Here is an 18,720-nt window from a genome sequence, read left to right as displayed (position 1 = left end):
AATCACTTCTCATGATGATGATAGAGGGCTGTAAGAAAGACATAAATAACACTCTCAAAGAACTTAAGGAGAGCACTGGTAGACAGATAGAAACCCTTAAAGAGGAAACACAAAAATCCCTTAAGGAATTGCAAGAAAATGCAACCAAACAGGAAAAAGGAATTAAACAGAACCATGCAGGATCTAAAAATGGAAGTAGAAACAATAAAGAAATCACAAAGGGACAATACCCTGGAGATAGAAAACCTAAAAAAAAAGATCAGGAGTCATAGACACAAGAATCACCAACAGAATACAAGAGATGGAAGAGAGAATCTCATGTGCAGAAGATACCATGGAAAACATTGACACAACTGTCAAAGAAAATGCAAAATACAAAAAGCTACTAACCCAAAATATACAAGAAATCCAAGACACAATGAGAAGGCCAAACCTAAGGATAATAGGTATAGATGAGGGGGAAGACTCCCAACTTAAAGGACCAGTAAATATCCTCAACAAAATTATAGAGGAAAACTTCCCTAACCTAAAGAAAGAGCTGTCCATAAATATACAAGAAGCTTACAGAACTCCAAATAGTTTAGACCAGAAAAGAAATACTTCCCGCCACATAATAGTCAAAACATCAAATGTACAAAACAAAGAAAAAATACTAAAAGCAGTAAGGGAAAAAGGCAAAGTAACATATAAAGGCAGACCTATAAGAATTACACCAGACTTCTCACCAGAGACCATAAAAGCCAGAAGATTCTGGACCGATACCATACAAACCCTAAGAGAACACAAATGCCAGCCCAGACTACTATACCCAGCAAAACTGTCAATCATTATTGATGGAGAAACCAAAATATTCCATGACAAATCCAATTTTACACAGTATCTCAACACAAATCCAGCACTTCAAAGAATAATTGGTGGAAAACTCCAACACAAGGAGGGAAACTACAACCTAGAAAAAGCAAGAAAGTAATCTTCCAAAAACCCCAAAAGAAGATAGTTACACAAACATATCTCCACGGATATTAGCCCAAAAGCTTGAATTAGCGAAGACTCAACCCACAGACCACATGAAGCTCATGAAGAAGGAAGACCAAGAGGGGATGCCTCAGTTCTACTGAGAACGAGAAACAAAAATGCTCAAGGGAGCAAATAGGGAAACAAAACATGGAACAGAAACTGAAGGAGGGGCCATCAGGAGACCATTCCACCTGGGTATTCACCCCATGTACAGCCACCTAATCTAAACACTGTTGTGGATGGCTGGAAGTGCATAATGTGAGGAACATGATATAGCTGTCTCCTTAGAGGTCAGCCAAAGACTAACACACTCAGAAGACAATGTTCACAATTAACCACTGATATGACCAGGGGTTTCCCAATGGAGAACTTAGTGAGAGGACTGAAGGAGCAGAAAGGGTTATTGACCCCAGGTGGAAAGCAACAATACCAAACAACCAGAGCCCCCCAGGGTCTAAACCACCAGCCTGGGAACACATAGGGAGAGACCCAAGACTCCAGAGGTATATGTAGGGGAGGATGGCCTTGTCCGGCATAGGTGGGAGAGGAGTTTCTTGGTCCCATAAAAAAAAAATGAATACACAGTGGGGGGGGGAATGTGAGGTCGGGGAGGGGATAGTGAGGGGGGTAGGTTCGGTCACTGCCTCATAGAAGCATGAGGAGGGGGATGGGATAGGTTTCTGGGTGGTGGGAGGAAGTAGGCTAAGGGGATAAAATCTGAAACGTAAATACTACAACCAATTTTAACAAGCAGGGAAAAAAAAGTCTTCAGAACCAACATCTTTAAAAAAAATGTCAGCCCCCTGGGGTGGGAAATTTTTTTTTCTTGATACTAAATCTTGATACTAAAACTTGTTCTGAGAATTGTATATTGCAGAATACACAGCCTTGGTGTATCTACTCATCAAGCATACTGAGCAGACCTGCCCAAACCTCTGATGTCCTGGAATTCCATCTGGATTCAGTGAAGACACAGCATCAGAGGCTTATCAACTTACTCTTCCCCCCACCCCTCTTCTAAAATCTCAACGCCTTAATCAGCTTGAAGAAGTTAAAGAAGAGTCAGCGCCCCTATTCCCTGAGCTTGGGGACTAATGTGGTTAATAATGGTCTGTCTTTCTAAGGAAAAGTAGTGGTTTTGTTGGAACAGGGGGGATTAGCTAGGACTTATTGCATAGCCATAACCTATTGGTAGAAATCTGTTAATTATTATCAAGATGAAGTTATAATTTCTTAAATGGTACAAAATTTACTTTGATCTCAAATTTAAGGTTTTCATTGGTACAAGCCTCTTATTAATATAAAAATGAGATGAATATTGATACGCTCATGGGAATTGTGCCTGTATAACACATTTAGGAATACAATGCCTAGACCCAGCCCTTTTTTAACCTTTTTAACTGATTTGGGACGGTTAACCTATGAGTTAAGGGACTATAGCAAATTCATATTTTTGAGTTTATTGTTAGGGTGTTTTCCATATTTTATTTAGAAATAGCTGAGAGGAGTGAACAGACAACAGTTCAGGTTACCTTACATGGATAGTTAGTTTTCAAAACATCAGAAGTCCATGGAACTGACGCTACAAATATTTATATATTACTGTTCATATTGATTAGAGACCTGTCTGCTCCTGACAGCTTCCTGTCATGGATTCTAAGAAGAAATTGAGCATCCTTGGAGTTACTCCAGTTGTATGGTAACAGCCACTAGGCAAGAATTGCCTCTCTCCATCTACAGACAAATTACTGTCCAGAAAAGGACACACATGCAGAATAGTCGACTGATTATATCTGCCTAGACAGAGTAATCAGTCCTTAATAATCCTGCATTACCAAGGTCTGTCAGATGATTCTGGGCCAGAAGGCTGAAGATTTGATGCTCCAATGTTCGGTAGTATAGGGGCTTTTCAGGTGTTCAGAGGTCTCTATAAATTGGCTAAGTTTTAGAAGCTATGCTTTGTGCTTCCCACAATTATAGTTAACTCAGTCATTCTGGATTTCTGACGGGGTTGAAAACTTATATTTACCATAAGAGAAAAGATTTGAGTGGATGGTCATCAGCTGACATTCATCCTAAAGCCAGGTTCAGAACTAAATGTTTTAGTTAGGATAGATGACAGAGGTGCTGGTTAGTCAACAAAAGGATGGACTGGGTATTAGGACTATCTTGTACCTCACTGGTACAAATTGGCATAATTATGCTCTAATTGTATTTTGAGAGAAAAGTTTCATTTTAACAGGAAGGATGATGTGTAGGATGAGCTAAGGTAGGAGGAGTACTGAGAGGAAGAGAAGGAGTAAGAAGAGGAGAAGAAGAAGAAGAAGGAGAGGAGAAGCTAGGTGATGAAAGAGAGAAAGAGGGGGGAGACAGGGAGGCAGATATTCATGTATCTCCACCAGTCAAAGATAGTTGTTATATCTAGGTTGGTCAGTGGGTTACACCTCTGATTGAACAATTCCAAACTTATAACGCTTATGATTAACATTATTTTAAAAAAATGTATAAATGCAAAAAGGAAAAGGGGGCATGGGATAGGGGTTTTCTAAGGGGGGGAATGGGGAAAGGGGATGGCATCTGAAATGTAAATAAAATATCTTAAAAAAAAAAAAAAAAAAAAAAAGACATGCCCACAGTGTTTTCTGAGACAGTCTCTCATTGGCCTGGAGCCTTCTGATGTAGCAAGGCTGGCCGGCCAGTTAGCCCCAGGGATCTGCCTGCCTCCACCACCCCAGCACTGGAATCACAAAGCATATGGCATCTCCCTCATCTACATTAGTGGCTTCTAGGGATCAAACTCAGGTCCTCATGTTTGTGAGGCAAGCATTCTACTGACTGAGCTCTCTCCAGACCTAAAAGCTCTGTAATGGTGTCCCACTGCCCATAAAGTAAAGCCTAAAGCTGTCAAAACTATTTTTCAATCATAAAATGATCACTAGCTAACTTTGCGGGCTTGTTTCCTACCCTTCCTTGCCAGGACAATTACAGTCATCAAAATGGGAGCCCTCCACTTTCTCCGTCCCTCATCTGGACCTCTCACCAGTAGCCTGTGCTTTCACTCTGAAACTATCAAGCTCTACCCTAGCTTCTTGGTGACAATTCCCCCTGCCTCATGTTCTCTCTTTTTTCCTTTGAGCCCCTCTAAACTTAGTTTATCTTTTCCAGGTATATGTGCTTTACTCACAGTCTACATGAGGAACTGCTCAGGGTGGGGCACTGTAAAGACTGTGGCACCTCAGGGTACCCAGGAGGGTACCACCTATCTGATCAGTAGATGTTAGTTACATAGATGACAAGGGCTGGCCTCTCATACTACCTAGAGTAGCCTAATTGTCTCCAACCTCTTAAAACACACGACACCGCCTGACAAACATGAAAAGTGTAGGTAACAAATACCACACACACACACACACACACACACACAGTGAAGTTAAACCCCATGCCATACCATATATTAAAAAAGTAACTCAAACAATATCACAGGACAAAAATGCAAGAGCAAAAGCTATAAAACTAAGCGAAAACATAGGCTACATCTTGGTTAGGCGATGTAGCTCCACTGTCAGTGTATCTCCATCTCAGCAATGACACTGACAGCTAACCAAAGACATAGCCAAGAAAATGAAGGCAGACTCATGCACCCAGACAGTGCCATCTCAGACACATCAATTAATAGCCAAAATAGGACTAGATAGCTGTCTTCAAAATCATGGGCTCTGCTACCTCACACACCACACACACTATTCTAAGTGAACAGAGTATTGTTGGCTCAGTGCTGTGGAAAGTGCTCATTAACAGAACCATCACAGACAAGTGTCACCCACATGCCTGTGTGGGGGCCGGAGACCAGAGTTATAACGCCACTCTCATCTTTAGCGGCAATTTGAATGTGCTTCCCACGGATGGCTAATTTCTTCCTTCTTTCATATGGTGGGAATAATCCCAGTTAGAGCCACTTGCTTGCTCAAGGAATACCCTAGCAGATGAGGGCGGGTAGTCAACTTGCCCCTTTATCTTCATTATTCTAGCCTATTGAAGTAGGCCTCTTGAGAAGTCTGGAAACTTCCACAAAGTCTCTTTGGGCATTTAAAACATTATCTCTCCAATGACTGAGTTAAATGAGAGCCTAACAATATGAACCCCTTGTTTGTATTCCCGGTCCCAGCTCATCTTTCAAACCCATCCTTCCTTCAACTCTCAGGGAACACAGACATGAAGCAGGTTTGTCAGCAACGGATCCTAAATAGCCCAAGGTAACTTCAAATTCATGATCCCCCTGGCTCAGCCTTCCCACTGCTGAGACGGCAGGCACTCGACACCACGTCCAGCTCAGAGTCATATTTCTGATAATAAACTTGTATCCAGAATATATATAAAAAAATTTTGTAACAAGATATGTAGAAAACACTTCAAATTTAAAATTTTAAATAATCAAAATGAGTAGCTCTCCAGGGTAATTATACAAATGACCCTTATAATTATTAGTGATCAGAGAAATTCAAATCAGAGCACGGTGTCACTTCACACCCACTGAGTGTGTCTAAGATACTTAAAAGGCAACAATAAACATCAATTAAGGCATGGAGATATGGGATCTTCAGGTGCCATTGATGAAAATGGAAAATGGAAAACAGCTTTAGCAGTTTCCCAGAAGGCTAGACATAGAGTTACCTACTGTACAGCAATTCCTGTTTGCATACCAAAGAAAAATGGAAGTATATGGTAACATAAATAACAGCTCATATCAGCACTGTGTAAATTACCCCAAAAGTGAAAACAAAAATGTACTCTGATGGTGATATGTAGGAGCTAAGGTGGGAGGAGTAAGGAGAGGAGGAGAAGCTAGGTGATGTGAGAGAGAGAGAGAGAGAGAGAGAGAGAGAGAAACATGGAGGCGGATGTTCAAGTGTCTCCACCAGTCAAAGATAGTTGTTATATCTAGAATTGGGTTACACTTCTGGTTGTATGGGCATCTTGTTATTGAGCATTACCAAATTTATAAAGCCTTTGATTAACATTTTAAAAATTGTATAAAAGCAAAAAGGAGAAAGGGGGATGGAATAGGGGTTTTCTAGGGAGGGGAAAGGGGGAAAGGGGATGACATCTGAAATGTAAATAAAATATCCAATAAAAAATAAATAAAAATAAATAAATAAAATAAAAATAAATAAAAAAGATTGAAAGTGCCACAGACAAGCCACAATAGAGAAAAATATCATTTTTCATTTAAAGTTCTATACCTCTATACCCTACCCCAAATGTGAGGATAGGATAAAACAGAATAGAAATAAATAAATAAATAAAGTACTCTGGTTAATGAATGGATTAAATTTATATCCATACAATGGAATGTTATTCATCCATATTAAGTGGCAATACATGTTCCAGAATAAAAGAAGATAAGCATTATGCCGAGGGATAGGACAGGACCAGATCACAAAGAGCAGGCAATGTGTATGTTATGATTCTATCTGTGAAGAATTCAGAGCAGCCAGATCCAAGCCAGACGTGATATCTCACATCTGTAATCCTGGTGGCTCCACAGGCTGAGGCAGGAGGATCGCAGCAAATTTGAGGCCAGCCTGGCCTACATAACAAGTCCCAGTGCATGCAGGACTACATAACAAGACCCTGACTCAAACAAACCAACCAACCAACTCATAAGGATAGAAAGTAAAGTAAGGATTGCCAGGGCTTGGGGAGGGGGAGTAGAAAGTGCCTGTTGATAAGTGTAGGGTCTCTTTATGAGGCAGCAAAATGACCTAAAATTAGAAATGCTGACAATTATACAACTTTGTGGTTATGCTGAAACACACTGATTAGATCCTTTAAGGAATGAATTTCATGAAAATGGTATGACAATAAATAAGGCTGCCATTTTTAAAATCTTAGGTATACCTATGAGTTTATCTAAGATGCCCATGAGATGCTGAGGTGTGCACTTCTGGTCTCAGGATATTATTTCCACGTAGTTTCCCCAACCAAACACAGAATTATAATACCGAAAATCTTTTCCAGACTCTGTGACCCTGTCTCCCAGAAGTACATCCTTTCCTGGGTGACAATCTCTGGTCAAAATCAATGGCATAAAAGCCAGGCAAGGTGGCACCTGTAACCCAAATACTCAGAGGACACAGGAAACTGGAGCCACGTAGCAAGATGTAATTTCAAAAAAACCTCAAAGGCAGGCATGGGGAGATTATTCAGCAGCTAAGAGGACTGGATGTTCTTGCACAGGACCTGGGATCAGTTCCCAGCACACATATGATGCCTCATGACCATCTGTAATTCCCGTTCTGAGGAATATGACACCCTCTGACTGCCCAGGGTGCCAGGCATGCATGAGAGTGAACATATGTGCATGCAGGGAAAACACTCATAAAATAAAATAAATAAATCTTTAAAAAAGAAATTGTAAGCATATACTTTAACAACCAATAATGTAATATCAAGACTAGAATCATGCATATCTTATGAAAAGAATTCATTTATTATTATGAAGTGAAGATAGTTAAAATCATAGTGGATCAGAAAAAAAAAAACAACACTGAACTATACTATTATATTTCCTGACATTCAAGTGCAAAACTTACGTGGTGTAGACATTTTTGCTAGGATGGGGGACACGATATCTTCCAATTGCTGTTTCTGCTCAAAAAGCTCACTGATGGAAGCTTCTGGATGGCTTTCCAACCACTCGTTTTTCAGACGGCACGCATTGAGGATGGCATTCTGGGGACAGAAACTGTGAATTTACTTCCACTTACTGATTGAAAAATGAGACTGTAGTATCTGTAGGATCAGAAGGAAAGCTTAGTGGCTAAAGGTGCAATAATCAAAGCTGGAAACCTGAGTTTGGTGCATGGAGCCCACACAGTGTAAGGGGAGAACAGATTCACCCAAGCTGTCCTCTGACCTCAATACATGTGAAATGTGCATACAAGTGTGCAAGTGCACATGTGCACACACACACACACACACACACACACACACAGGCACACACTCATACAAAATAAGTAAATGTCACATTGTTTTTACAAACTGGAGTGTGTCTAAGGCTATGCTCACTATCTGACAGAAACTTATCTAATACAGTAACCCTTAGGTATATTTAGCGCTTGAGTATTTGAAGTCTGGCTAATGTGACTGAAGAACTAAATTTTAAATTATATTTAATTTTAGATAACTAAATTTGAAATAGCATTATGGCTACTCAGACTCGAGAAGCCTTAAACCAGTCTATCCTTTCTCCCTGATTCTCTGTTTTTATTGAGCCCTCTTGATAAGAGAAGTGTTTGCAAAAGATGAAAAAGAATAAGTGAAGGGTAGGTCTGGAGAGATGGCTCAGCAGTTAAGAGCACTTGCTGTTCTTGTAGAGAACCTGAATTCAGTTCCTAGAACTCACAGGGCAGTTCACAACTATCTGTTAAGTTCAGTTCCAGGAGATCCTATGCCCTCTTCTGACCTCTACAGGTACTGCACACACATGGTACACACACATGCTGACAAACACTCATGTACATACAATAAAAACAAAGCTTTAGAAAAATGGTGGATGGTATGAGCTACAGGAGACTCAATAAGAATGGTATTTACAGCCGGGCAGTGATGGCGCACGATTTTAATCCCAGCACTTGGGAGGCAGAGGCAGGCAGATTTCTGAGTTCGAGGCCAGCCTCGTCTACAGAGTAAGCTCCAGGATAGCCAGGACTACACAGAGAAACCCTGTCTTGAAAAACAAAAACAAACAAACAAGAATGGTATTTACTTCCTCTTAAGGGTGTCTGGACGAGGAAGTTCCAAAAAATTCCCATCTAATTGCACTGGCAGCACATCCCTGATGTCTGCTTCAAGACAGTTCTCATATGTGCCTTATACACACAGGCAGAACATGTCAACCAAAAACTTTTGAAAGTAGAAAAGAGAAAGGTGTTCGGTAAGGTTTATAATAATGTACACAAATTGACAACCTGCTGATGTGTTCTTTCTGTAGTGCTGAATATAAGCTGTAGATACAGATGTATGTGAAAAAAATGAGATTCATGGATGTGTCCATAAGATACCAGGAAAGGAAAAAAAACAAGTTAATAATAATAGTAACTGATACAGTAGGATGCCGATTTTATAGTAAAAAGATCTCCCTGACAAACCTGTATCTGTATTTACATAAGTAAAAGAGGAACGATGATGAAATCGCAATACTGTTATTAGAACTCCAAGGCAGTAAGACCAAAAGTGAAAGAGGCGTTAAGTTTGTTCTAGACGCTTTCATTTTCTTCTAATTAATGTGTGTGCCTATTACATTATGTATGATATTTAAAGGCTTTTCTAGTATCAGATGACGAAGCACCGTTCCTTCATGGTGAGAGCCCTGTAAACTGCAGGTCAAACAACCCTAGTGCCTGCTCTAACTGAATGATTGAATGTGTTCTGTGTTTTCTTTCACACGAAATGTTGTAAAGTCATTTATGAAGATACTAGTCCGGCGTGTGCCTTAGTGAGGTTTGCCGGTGCCCCTTGAGGAGCAGCTGACTGTATTTCATCAAACACCATCAGAATCAATTCTCAGGGAACCTATACGGCAACACAGAGAACACCGTAAAGCCAGTGCACTTATCTAATACCCAGAACAGAGTTAGTGTTTAAACACAGGGTCATCTCAGGCTGTAACCAAACTTGCCTAGAAGTAAAGGTAATCCTCCTGACTTAGCTTCCCAAATGCTGCAACACAGGCATATGCCACTATGCCCAGCTTAATGGACACAATTTTAATGTATATCCAATCAATTTTTTTTAACTTTACACTTTTTTTTAACATTTCATTATGGAAAATTTGTACATGTAATATATATATATACATATGCATATATACTAAAGTATTCTGTGTATATTTATGTAGTATACACAAATGCAAACATACTAAAATGTATCATGTATGTTTTAACGTGTGAAGCAAAATTTAGAATTGAATATCAGGGGAGCACAGCACTCCAACAGAAGAATGGAAAGTTAACAGCTCCTGATCCTTTCTCAGCTCTCAGAACCTGCCCCAGGGACAGATCCATGACCCACGCTTCTCCCTTTGTAACAGTTTTATGACATGCTTTGATGACATGCTTTGGGAGGGTTGGCTTTATAAAAATCTTTGCAGGCCTGGGTTTGTTTTTCCAAATTTTCACTCAACACATTTCTGACTTTCATCTACACATCTGGTCAGGTGTGATATTTTGAACATCAACATCAGTTGCTTTTTATCATTTCATCTCTTATCAGAAGCTTACTAAAGAAGGGAGGGGGAGAAGAGAGGAAGGAGAAAGGAGAACCATCTACCTCTAGAACATCACGACAGGAAATAATCACAACACAGTACCTTGTCTTCCTTGAGGAGTTTCCCTGGTCCCTTTTCTGGGTCAGTAATGATGAGAGAGGACTTTGTAATAATTTTTTTCAGAAGCAGCCTTGCATCTGAAAGGACAGGACAAAAAAAAAAAAAAAAAAAAAAACAAAAAACAAAAAAAAAACCCACAAATTAAGACAAAAACAAAGAGCAAGCAGACCTGTTTGTGAGGCTCATCACGCAGCCAGAACTCAATGAGGTTTGTGTAGAAGGTTCACTGTCAATGTCTGAAGAACACAGAAAAATAGCACTCAGGTGTGGTTCCAAGTTCCGCTTCCTCCCTCAGGGTATCCAGGCACCAGTCCACCCGGGCCTGGAATGGGTGGGGACTGCAGGATCCCAGTCCAACTGTGTGCAGGGGGTGGTCAGGGTGAGAAGGCCTTCTCCAAGGATTGTAGTGTTGCAGCTCTTTTAGACGGCACTCAGTTAAACAGCTCTCTTAGACAATCTTCAGTGAAACAGCTGGTACACATGCACTTTATTCAGGGTAGGCAAGGGCTATATACAAACTTTAGAGAAAGGAGTTTTCAGGGTGAATGTAACTCATTCACTAGGGCTTAACATACTGGGAATGCCTCATTTGCATGGAGAGTCCCAGGAGTCCCAGGCACTTGCTGGGCAGATTTTTAATGGGAAAAGAGGAGGGTAAACCTGTAGGTTTGCCAAGGACTACATGACCTTCCTCAGGTAGAGGATGCTGGGGTCAGACTTCTCAGACAAGGTCATGAAAAAAGGGGGAAGCCCTGCTGGAAAAGAGAGTTCTCCATTTTGTGCTGAGCTCAGAGGAGTTATCTGGACGTGGTAGACTGCCACCTAAAATAGCAGGGTTTTCCAACACCCGGGGACACACCACTTCAGCACACCCAGTGTGTTCCTAGAATTATGATAGGTTTTTTTTTTTTTTTTTTGAAGAACCAAAGAAATACAAAACATAACACTGGATCCCACCAACCACAGCTATCAAAATGTTCACTCTGGAGAAAAGAGCAACAACAGAGGAACGTTTCCAGTAAGCAGATTTAATATGCTTTTCTTGAGCTTTCAAACACATATGCTTACACACACACCCCAGAAGACCTGCTTAAAAGTACACTTCACTGAGAGAAATAAAAACCTAAAATAAATGGGAGGGTTTACTGTATTCTTAGAACAACTGAATGCTGGAAATTGTAGATTGGTCCCAAATTACATTAGTCATGATAAAGTACTTTCCCTCAATTTATTCTTTCCCTTTCCCATTTCACTGTAAACAGCAAGAAAAGAACCAGCTATGCCTTCAACATCTTCTTGGAAAAGTCATCTAAGTATCCAAGTTTTCTGCCTGAGTCTGCTTTTTGGATGGCAGGGTCCAAAACAGCCAATCTTTTCCGCTGCCCCACTACAAGACAACACTACCTTTTGGGGGTTTATTTCATTTTGTTTTTTTTTTTTCCCCATGGGGTTTCATTATTATGATTGCACACCTACTGTTAAACACTCTTTGGTCAAATAGCAAATAGTTCATTTTCAAGAAACCTGGGGTGATTAGCTGGGTATACCTTTTCATCCCAGTACATTTCTTAATGATGTCACTGAAGTTACCCCTGAGTCACTATGGTTGACGATGTAACAATGACCGTCACTGTCTTGTGCTGGGTGTGAGAGCTGACTAGCAGGATTATCTGAACGGCTTTCATGGGAGCACCACTTTAGTGCTTGAGGCATCTTTTGCTCTGTCTGACCAATTTTTTAGCTCAAGATTTTTTTCTCAGCTAAGACAAAAAAAAAAAAAAAAAAAAAAAAAAAAAAAAAAAAAGATGTCTACCCAAAGACTATCTGTGCTTTCTCCCCTCCTGTTCTTCTGCTTCTTCAGAGAGAGTTTCTCCATTTGCGATGGGACCACCTGGACAAAGGTCGGATGGGAGATTTTCCCAGAGGAAGTGCACTACCTGAAAGTTAAGGTTCCCCAGTCCCACTGCCTACCTTATCCTCTGGACAAATTCTGCTGCAACTTTGCTAACATGGACCTATTACAGAGTTCCTTACATCTTATTTATATCTTAGTACAAGCTCTCTTCTTAATCCTGTTTGCTTTATCTGTACATTACCTATGGATGAAATGGACAAGACACCAAAAAAAGGTGAATTTGTGATGCAAATAGGAGGATTTATAGAATCTCAAAGAGTGCACAGCCCAATCTAGATCTTTGAAGCTGTCCATCTCCTCTGCCTGCCTTCCTTGCTCCCCGCCCCCATCATCTACCCACGACATGCACACGGTTAAGAGTTCCACAAATGAATGTTTAATCAAAAGGTCCTTAAAACCATCTCCTCCAACTCCTACTTCAAGTTACAAAACACGACAATTAAGATGCGGTAGGTAGGATTATAGGAGTGAGGTAAGTCGTATGCTCTTTCTCAGCCTTCCCATAAAATGATCTGAAACAAGGGATCTCTTGGAGAACCTGTGAGTCTATCCAAGAGAGCTCACTACAAAAGTTGGCGTGAGCTTCCCAATCAGGCTGTAAACTGATTTTTAAATGTTAGGACTTAGTGGGAAACAGGGCACTTAATTCCAAATTTTGCCAATAGATGGTGCTATAACTTGAGACAATTAAGACCTCCATTGAACATGTGAGTACACACACCTTGACCATCAGAGTGACCTAGATATATAAGTGTTTTCTTGTTTTTAAAATATGTACTTATTATACAATAATGTTGCTTAGTAAGGGAAATATTTTTTCTTCTATTTATTTATTTGGTTCTAGATTCAAACCCAGGCCCTCCTACATACTAGGCAAGTTCTCTACAACTCACTGAGCTATATCTCCAACCCCTAACCACAGTCTTAAGGGCTCATTTTATGCTCCAGGTACTGCTGAGTGCTTTTATTCAGATTAACCTGCCAGGAACCACACACTTAAAGAAAATTAACTCCCCCTTCCCTTGAAGTTGTCAACTGTGCAAAACTACTCATTTAGGGGTAATGGCTTATGAACCCCTCCCATTCCATGCTAGCATGAAACTGGCTTGATCTTATACAGATCGTGTACAGGCGATCACAAGTGCTGTTAAGTTCATGAATGCAGAATTCCTGTCACAGTTGGAAGATATTGGGTTTTCTCTGGTCCTCTCTGACCTCTGGCTCCTTCAGACTCCCTGCCCAGTCTTCCATGATGCCTGAGGGGAGGTGGCATGACATAGATGTCCCATTTATGTCTGGGCACGACACAATCTCTGCACTTTGAATAGTTGCAAGTTTCTGCATGAACCATCATCAATTGCACAAAGAGACTTCTCTGTTGAGGTCAGAGAGTTGAACTAAGTATTGAGAGACACAGATTTAGAGGGCAGTTTGATATTATGTCCATTTAGCAAAATAACATTAGTAGGTTTACCAATGAGACCTGTGAGCTCCTCAACCATGAGTTCTTGGCCAGATATATAGTACCAAATGTTCCTCTTGTGGAACAGGTCTTAAATCCAATCAGAAGGCAGTTGGTTACCCTTGTGATATCCGTGCCATGATTGTACCCACGGACACATTTTACCATGTTAGTCATTACTGCAGGTCACCGGGTTCACAGCTCAGTAGGACCAGAGCAGCACTCTCTAATACCGTAAGGGTTAGCAGCAGGGAGGACATCATAGCAATTCAATTTCTCCATGTCCTGAAGGAAAACATTTTGTTTACACCCTAACTTCTCTTGGCAAAATGCTTAGACAAGACTAACCAATGTTTGCCTGTGATGACAATGATCCAGTCTTGTGTTGGACATTAAAGGAGAGCATCTTGTCCTCACTTGGACCTTCCATAGCAACCTTTTTGTCATAAATGTGTGACGTATACATCTTAGTGGTGTTTGGATGAGTTTGCTTATCCAGAATGTAAGTTTAATCGCTTGTTTTGCTCTTTCAGCTGAAAATGCAAGCCTCTTTAGAGAAACATGCTAATGACCGTGACCTGAGCCCATCCATCTATGACATTGAACAAATACTCTGCAGACTAATGGCCACAACATCAATGATGACCAAGTTCCTGAAGCAGGTGTCTCACCATTCTTCTGTTAAGAAAGTTAAGCAACACCGTAAATTAAGGAGGAAGAAGAGTAACAGAGGAGAGGAGCAAAAGAACACTACTAACCCTAAGCACATGCAAATGTAGCTCGGTCAAGTGTGCAGAGTACAAAAGACATCTATTGCAAGGACTATCTGAGGATACAAAGGTTTCTTTGGGGGCTTGCTTTTTTTGTGTGTGTGCCACAATCATTACTGAAAATTTTTCAGACAAGTCTGGGTTTCCATTCAACTGAAAAAGAATCCACACTTACGATTGTGGTTCCCAGAATAAACTGAGAACAGCTTAACTGGCTCTTCAGGGTATCATCTGGTGGTAACTATAGCAACAGCATTTTTTTTTTTCAGCCTGACCACATGACAGGTAGTTGCTATGTGCTTTGCACTGTATCATTTAGTTTTCACAAGTCTCAAGAGGAAGGAGCTATTATCGGCCCCTCTTATCAGAAAAGGAGACCAGGGTACAGAGAATTGAAGTACTCTGCTCAAGCTTCTGTAGTATTCAAACCCAGGCATCCTCCAGAGAGACCCTGTGCTTAGCTCTTCTTTATGGAAGTCCAGTAAGAGGATCTTGTCACTGTCTCCTAACACGTTCCTTTCATTCTCAGATCTCATGTTTTGCTCATGCTCTTTGTTCTGCTACTATGTATTCAAATCCTGTTCATTTTGCAAGGTCCCGTTGAACCCCAATAAGCTTTCTTCCTGTTCTCTGACTAGCACGGGGCATGAACTGCCTTTCCTGCTAACTATTAACTTCACCCTTTCTTTCTCTTAATGCTCACTTAATGCTCACATCTTTCTGATACTGTTAGATAATTACCAACTGATCTAAAAAAAAAAAAAAAAAGTCCAGAAGGAAGAAACAACCATTGCTCTGTGCCATGCCTACAGTAATATTAGCATACTTAGTGGTGGGCATTCCATAAAAGCCTGCTAAGCACAGCAATGCAGACAGCCATACAAAATGGTTGAATTTTAAATTCTATAAGCACACACAGCAAGGTACACCGTTACATATTCCTAAAGTCTCTTCAAGCTATAGTCTACAGATCTGGGGAATGAGAGCAAAATGTTAACAATATCCAAGGTAGTACGTATTTTTTTTTTTTTTTTGGATTCCATTGAAATAGAATATCCATAAAAGATATGAAAACTTTTAAGTGTACATCTCAATGAACTTTCATAAGTAAAATACCCATGTGACCAGTAACTAAATTGAGAGAAAAATGACAGGTCTCAGAAGTCCTGCCATGCTATTATCATGTAATTATGATTTGGGTTACTAATACCATAGCTTAACTTTATTTTTAATTTTCAATAACAAATTTTCTTTCGGGGGATCAAATACATTACTGAAATATGCTAATATTTAAACATGTAAGGAATAGCATACTTTGCTTGGGTCTTTCAGAAAACAACCTTGAACATATATCGTATGCAGAGTCCCATGGAAATTTGTTGCTTAAATTGTTAGAAATTGGTAAATCAACAAGATACATACGGGGGGGAGGGAGGAAAGGGAGCAAGAGAGAGAGAGAGAGAGGGAGAGGGAGAGGAATTACAATTATGGTCAATAGCAAAGTAAAAGAGAAAAGAAAAAAATGAAGGCAAGCTTTATAAACTATTGACAATAGAAAACACATCATCTAGCTGGAAGGTGGAAATGTCACTCATACCACATGGCCTCAATCATCTTCATCCCATGTGTGCTCCTTACCTGCCCAGTCCAGAAAATGAACACATTCAATCTGAGAATAGCGAGCAGCAACGTCTCGAGCTTTCTCTCCCCGGAAGTTCAAAGCTTCTATATCAACATCCAGTTCCACTAGGGCCTTCAGAGTCTCCAGGCGGCCCCAGGCTGCAGCACAGTGTAAGACTGTGTACCCTGACAAAGAGAGTAAAGTTGGCTGGGTCAAGACTTGGGATGGCTTGAGGGGAGTTTTAAAACGCACTTGAAACTTTGATGCTCAGTCTTTCCCAAGGCTAGCAATATGTGTTCCAATACTCAGTCACAATGCTGAACAGCAACAGTGGGCAACAGCTCCCAGGCACCCATGGAATCACAGGAATAAACTGCCCCCAGGCATGCTCTCTGGTGTACAGCATTGCTGAGCTATGATGATCAGGCTAGCTATGTTAAATGCATGCTTCCACTTTACGGTACTTTATAATGGGTCCACGGGGTCATCACTTCATCATAAGTCAAGGTACAGCTGTGTGTTATTCCAGACAATTTTATGTAGCAGATCATAAACACAATCAAGTACTGAATGATTACTAAGAGCCAGGCACTCAGTGTTCTGCATAGTAAACTCATTAAATTTTACAAACCCTATAGCATCAGAATTCTTATAATCCTCATCTTACAGACAAGGAAACAAAAACTCAGAGATGTTAAGAAACTTGCCTCAAGGAACACAGCCAGTAATGATGGATGCAAGATATCAACACGGGCAGCCTGACTCCTGACTCCTGAGTCCCTCCACATCTGCTAAGAATGACGGCAACCTGCACTTCGCAATAATCAGCCTATGGTTTTAAGGAATTTTCATCAAGCTCTAATTACCCTCCCTTTATTGTTAACACAATCGTCAAAGTCACTATAGCTGTGTATGCTTTGGTTTGGAAATTAATCTTTTGAATTAAAGCTGAAGTATGACTTACCACATTAGAAAGTCATTTCTTAGACTTCCTGAGATGTAACTGTTGAGGCAGAAACCTGGGGTGCATTGTCAAGAGTTTTTCACACTGAGTTTTATAAAAATCAAAGATCATAGCTGTATTGTTTGGAGAGGCCTCAGTTAAACCGGGGAGCCAGGGCTGAGGGCACAGCTCCATGGCACAGCATAGCTCTTGCCTAACATGTACAAGGTTCTGGGTTCAAGAAAGCAATTAAAAATGATCTAAAATGGGGTTCGAATACCTAAGATTCTAGCAGCCCTTACCAGAAGACCTTAGGAGTGGGGCTCATCCTGTGCCTTTCACAAGTCCTGTGCCTTGCCCAACAGGAAGTCTCTCACACAGGAAACATGCACACTGGTGGGTGACCTGGGGGCTCTCATCTGACTCATATCCAGTGTCTACCTGGCCCACACTTGTCTTAAGAACCCAACCTTGCTTTCTCAGTGCCTCCAGGAAAACCCTGGCTTTAGGTAGCCTCTGGTTTGTCAGCTAGAAGCTGCAAATTGACACCTGTACATTAATGGGGAAATGATTAAATGTCTGGAACCTGGCTGAGGGAAAGTGTGAGTCTGTCCTTTGTTCCCAGGTCACTCAAAAAGTGTGGCAACTAGTGGCGCATAGTAGTGGCGCATAGTCAGGAAAATAGATTGCAACTTTAAATTTGTGGCAAATTCCAAAATGGCCCCAAAACAGTGAAAAAACACATGCACTCACGATCACAAGTGTACACACATGCGCACACACACATGCACATGTATGCATGCTGGCAGAGGAGATGCTACTAAGTTCTTATCTCTGACCAAGAGCCTGGGCCATTTAGATGTGATGTATACCTGGTATCAAAGATGACCAAGACATGCTTTTGGTATGAGAAATTTCAAGAGAGGCTGAGTCAGTATAAATTAATAATTCACTACATGTACCCCTAAGAATTATGGGTACTTATGACTCCCCTAAACATCCAGAGAGACAAAAAGAACTGAGCAATAATTACTGCGTTGAAACTATTATGTACCAGGACTTTGTGTGTCCTTCATTTAATTACTGCAATAGCCCTAGGAGGAAAGTAGTAGCCTCATTACAGTATATAACAGAAGGTGAAGGCCAGCGGGCCCTTACCTTTCCCAAGGTCACATGGTTGTATGCAACCAAAGTAAGATTAAACCCTAGGTATGTTTCTATAAAGAGTTTATGAAGAAAAGAAACACCTATGTGCTAATCTCTGGCTGAGCCAGGAAAAAAGAAGACACAATTCATCTCTAGTTGTCCTAGAAACCCCTTAGCTCCTTACCCACCACAATGCCACAGCCCTGGGCCTACCTGAGATCAACTTGTAAACCATTGTGACCAGAAGGGATAACAAAATGTTAATAAAGAATCCAAGAAGATCTGGTCTATATCATGAGTTTCAGGACAGCCAGAGCTACATAGATCTTGTCAAAAAATAAATAAACAAACAAATAAATAAAATAGTTCCAAAAATAAAATGTTGACTGAAAGACACTCGGTAATTTTAAAACCTATCATTTTTGATAGCCTTTTTTTTTTTTTTTAAGAATTTTTTT

General features: G+C 40.5%; 2 protein-coding genes across 5 annotated transcripts in view; one reads left to right on the top strand and one right to left on the bottom strand.

The window, feature by feature from the left end:
• Window positions 1-18,720, bottom strand: part of Ankrd45 (ankyrin repeat domain 45) — a 29,048-nt gene that overhangs the window by 4,494 nt on the left and 5,834 nt on the right. For all 3 annotated transcript variants that reach the window (XM_034513668.2, XM_034513669.2, XM_076941465.1), the window contains exons 3-5: window positions 16,191-16,358; window positions 10,388-10,482; window positions 7,611-7,749 (exon numbers count right to left, since the gene is read on the bottom strand). In XM_034513668.2, the coding sequence (XP_034369559.1) occupies window positions 7,611-7,749; window positions 10,388-10,482; window positions 16,191-16,358 (402 nt within the window). The remainder of the gene's footprint in view (window positions 1-7,610; window positions 7,750-10,387; window positions 10,483-16,190; window positions 16,359-18,720) is intronic.
• Tex50 (testis expressed 50) lies at window positions 12,088-17,135 on the top strand. 2 transcript variants are annotated; one of them, XM_076941466.1, is made up of 3 exons: window positions 12,088-12,534; window positions 14,316-14,444; window positions 16,843-17,135. In XM_076941466.1, the coding sequence occupies exons 1-3, from the start codon at window positions 12,211-12,213 to the stop codon at window positions 16,933-16,935; spliced, it is 546 nt and encodes a 181-aa protein (XP_076797581.1). In that variant the 5' UTR covers window positions 12,088-12,210; the 3' UTR covers window positions 16,936-17,135. The 2 variants fall into 2 exon arrangements, with proteins under 2 accessions (XP_076797581.1, XP_034369561.1); XM_034513670.2 differs by lacking the exon at window positions 16,843-17,135 and having other exon boundaries at window positions 12,117-12,534; window positions 14,316-14,629.

The sequence above is a fragment of the Arvicanthis niloticus genome, chromosome 10, assembly GCF_011762505.2.
Source record: "Arvicanthis niloticus isolate mArvNil1 chromosome 10, mArvNil1.pat.X, whole genome shotgun sequence".
NCBI classification, from domain to species: domain Eukaryota; kingdom Metazoa; phylum Chordata; class Mammalia; order Rodentia; family Muridae; genus Arvicanthis; species Arvicanthis niloticus.
This window is presented reverse-complemented; position numbering and strand designations above follow the sequence as displayed.

What these genes read in the sequence shown, in the direction of transcription:
- Tex50 (XM_034513670.2), top strand. Translation starts at nt 12,211, where the DNA reads ATGTCTACCCAAAGACTATCTGTGCTTTCTCCCCTCCTGTTCTTCTGC. An exon ending in GGACAAGACACCAAAAAAAG is followed by an intron (nt 12,535 to 14,315) that starts GTGAATTTGTGA and finishes TTGCTCTTTCAG; the next exon opens with CTGAAAATGCAAGCCTCTTT.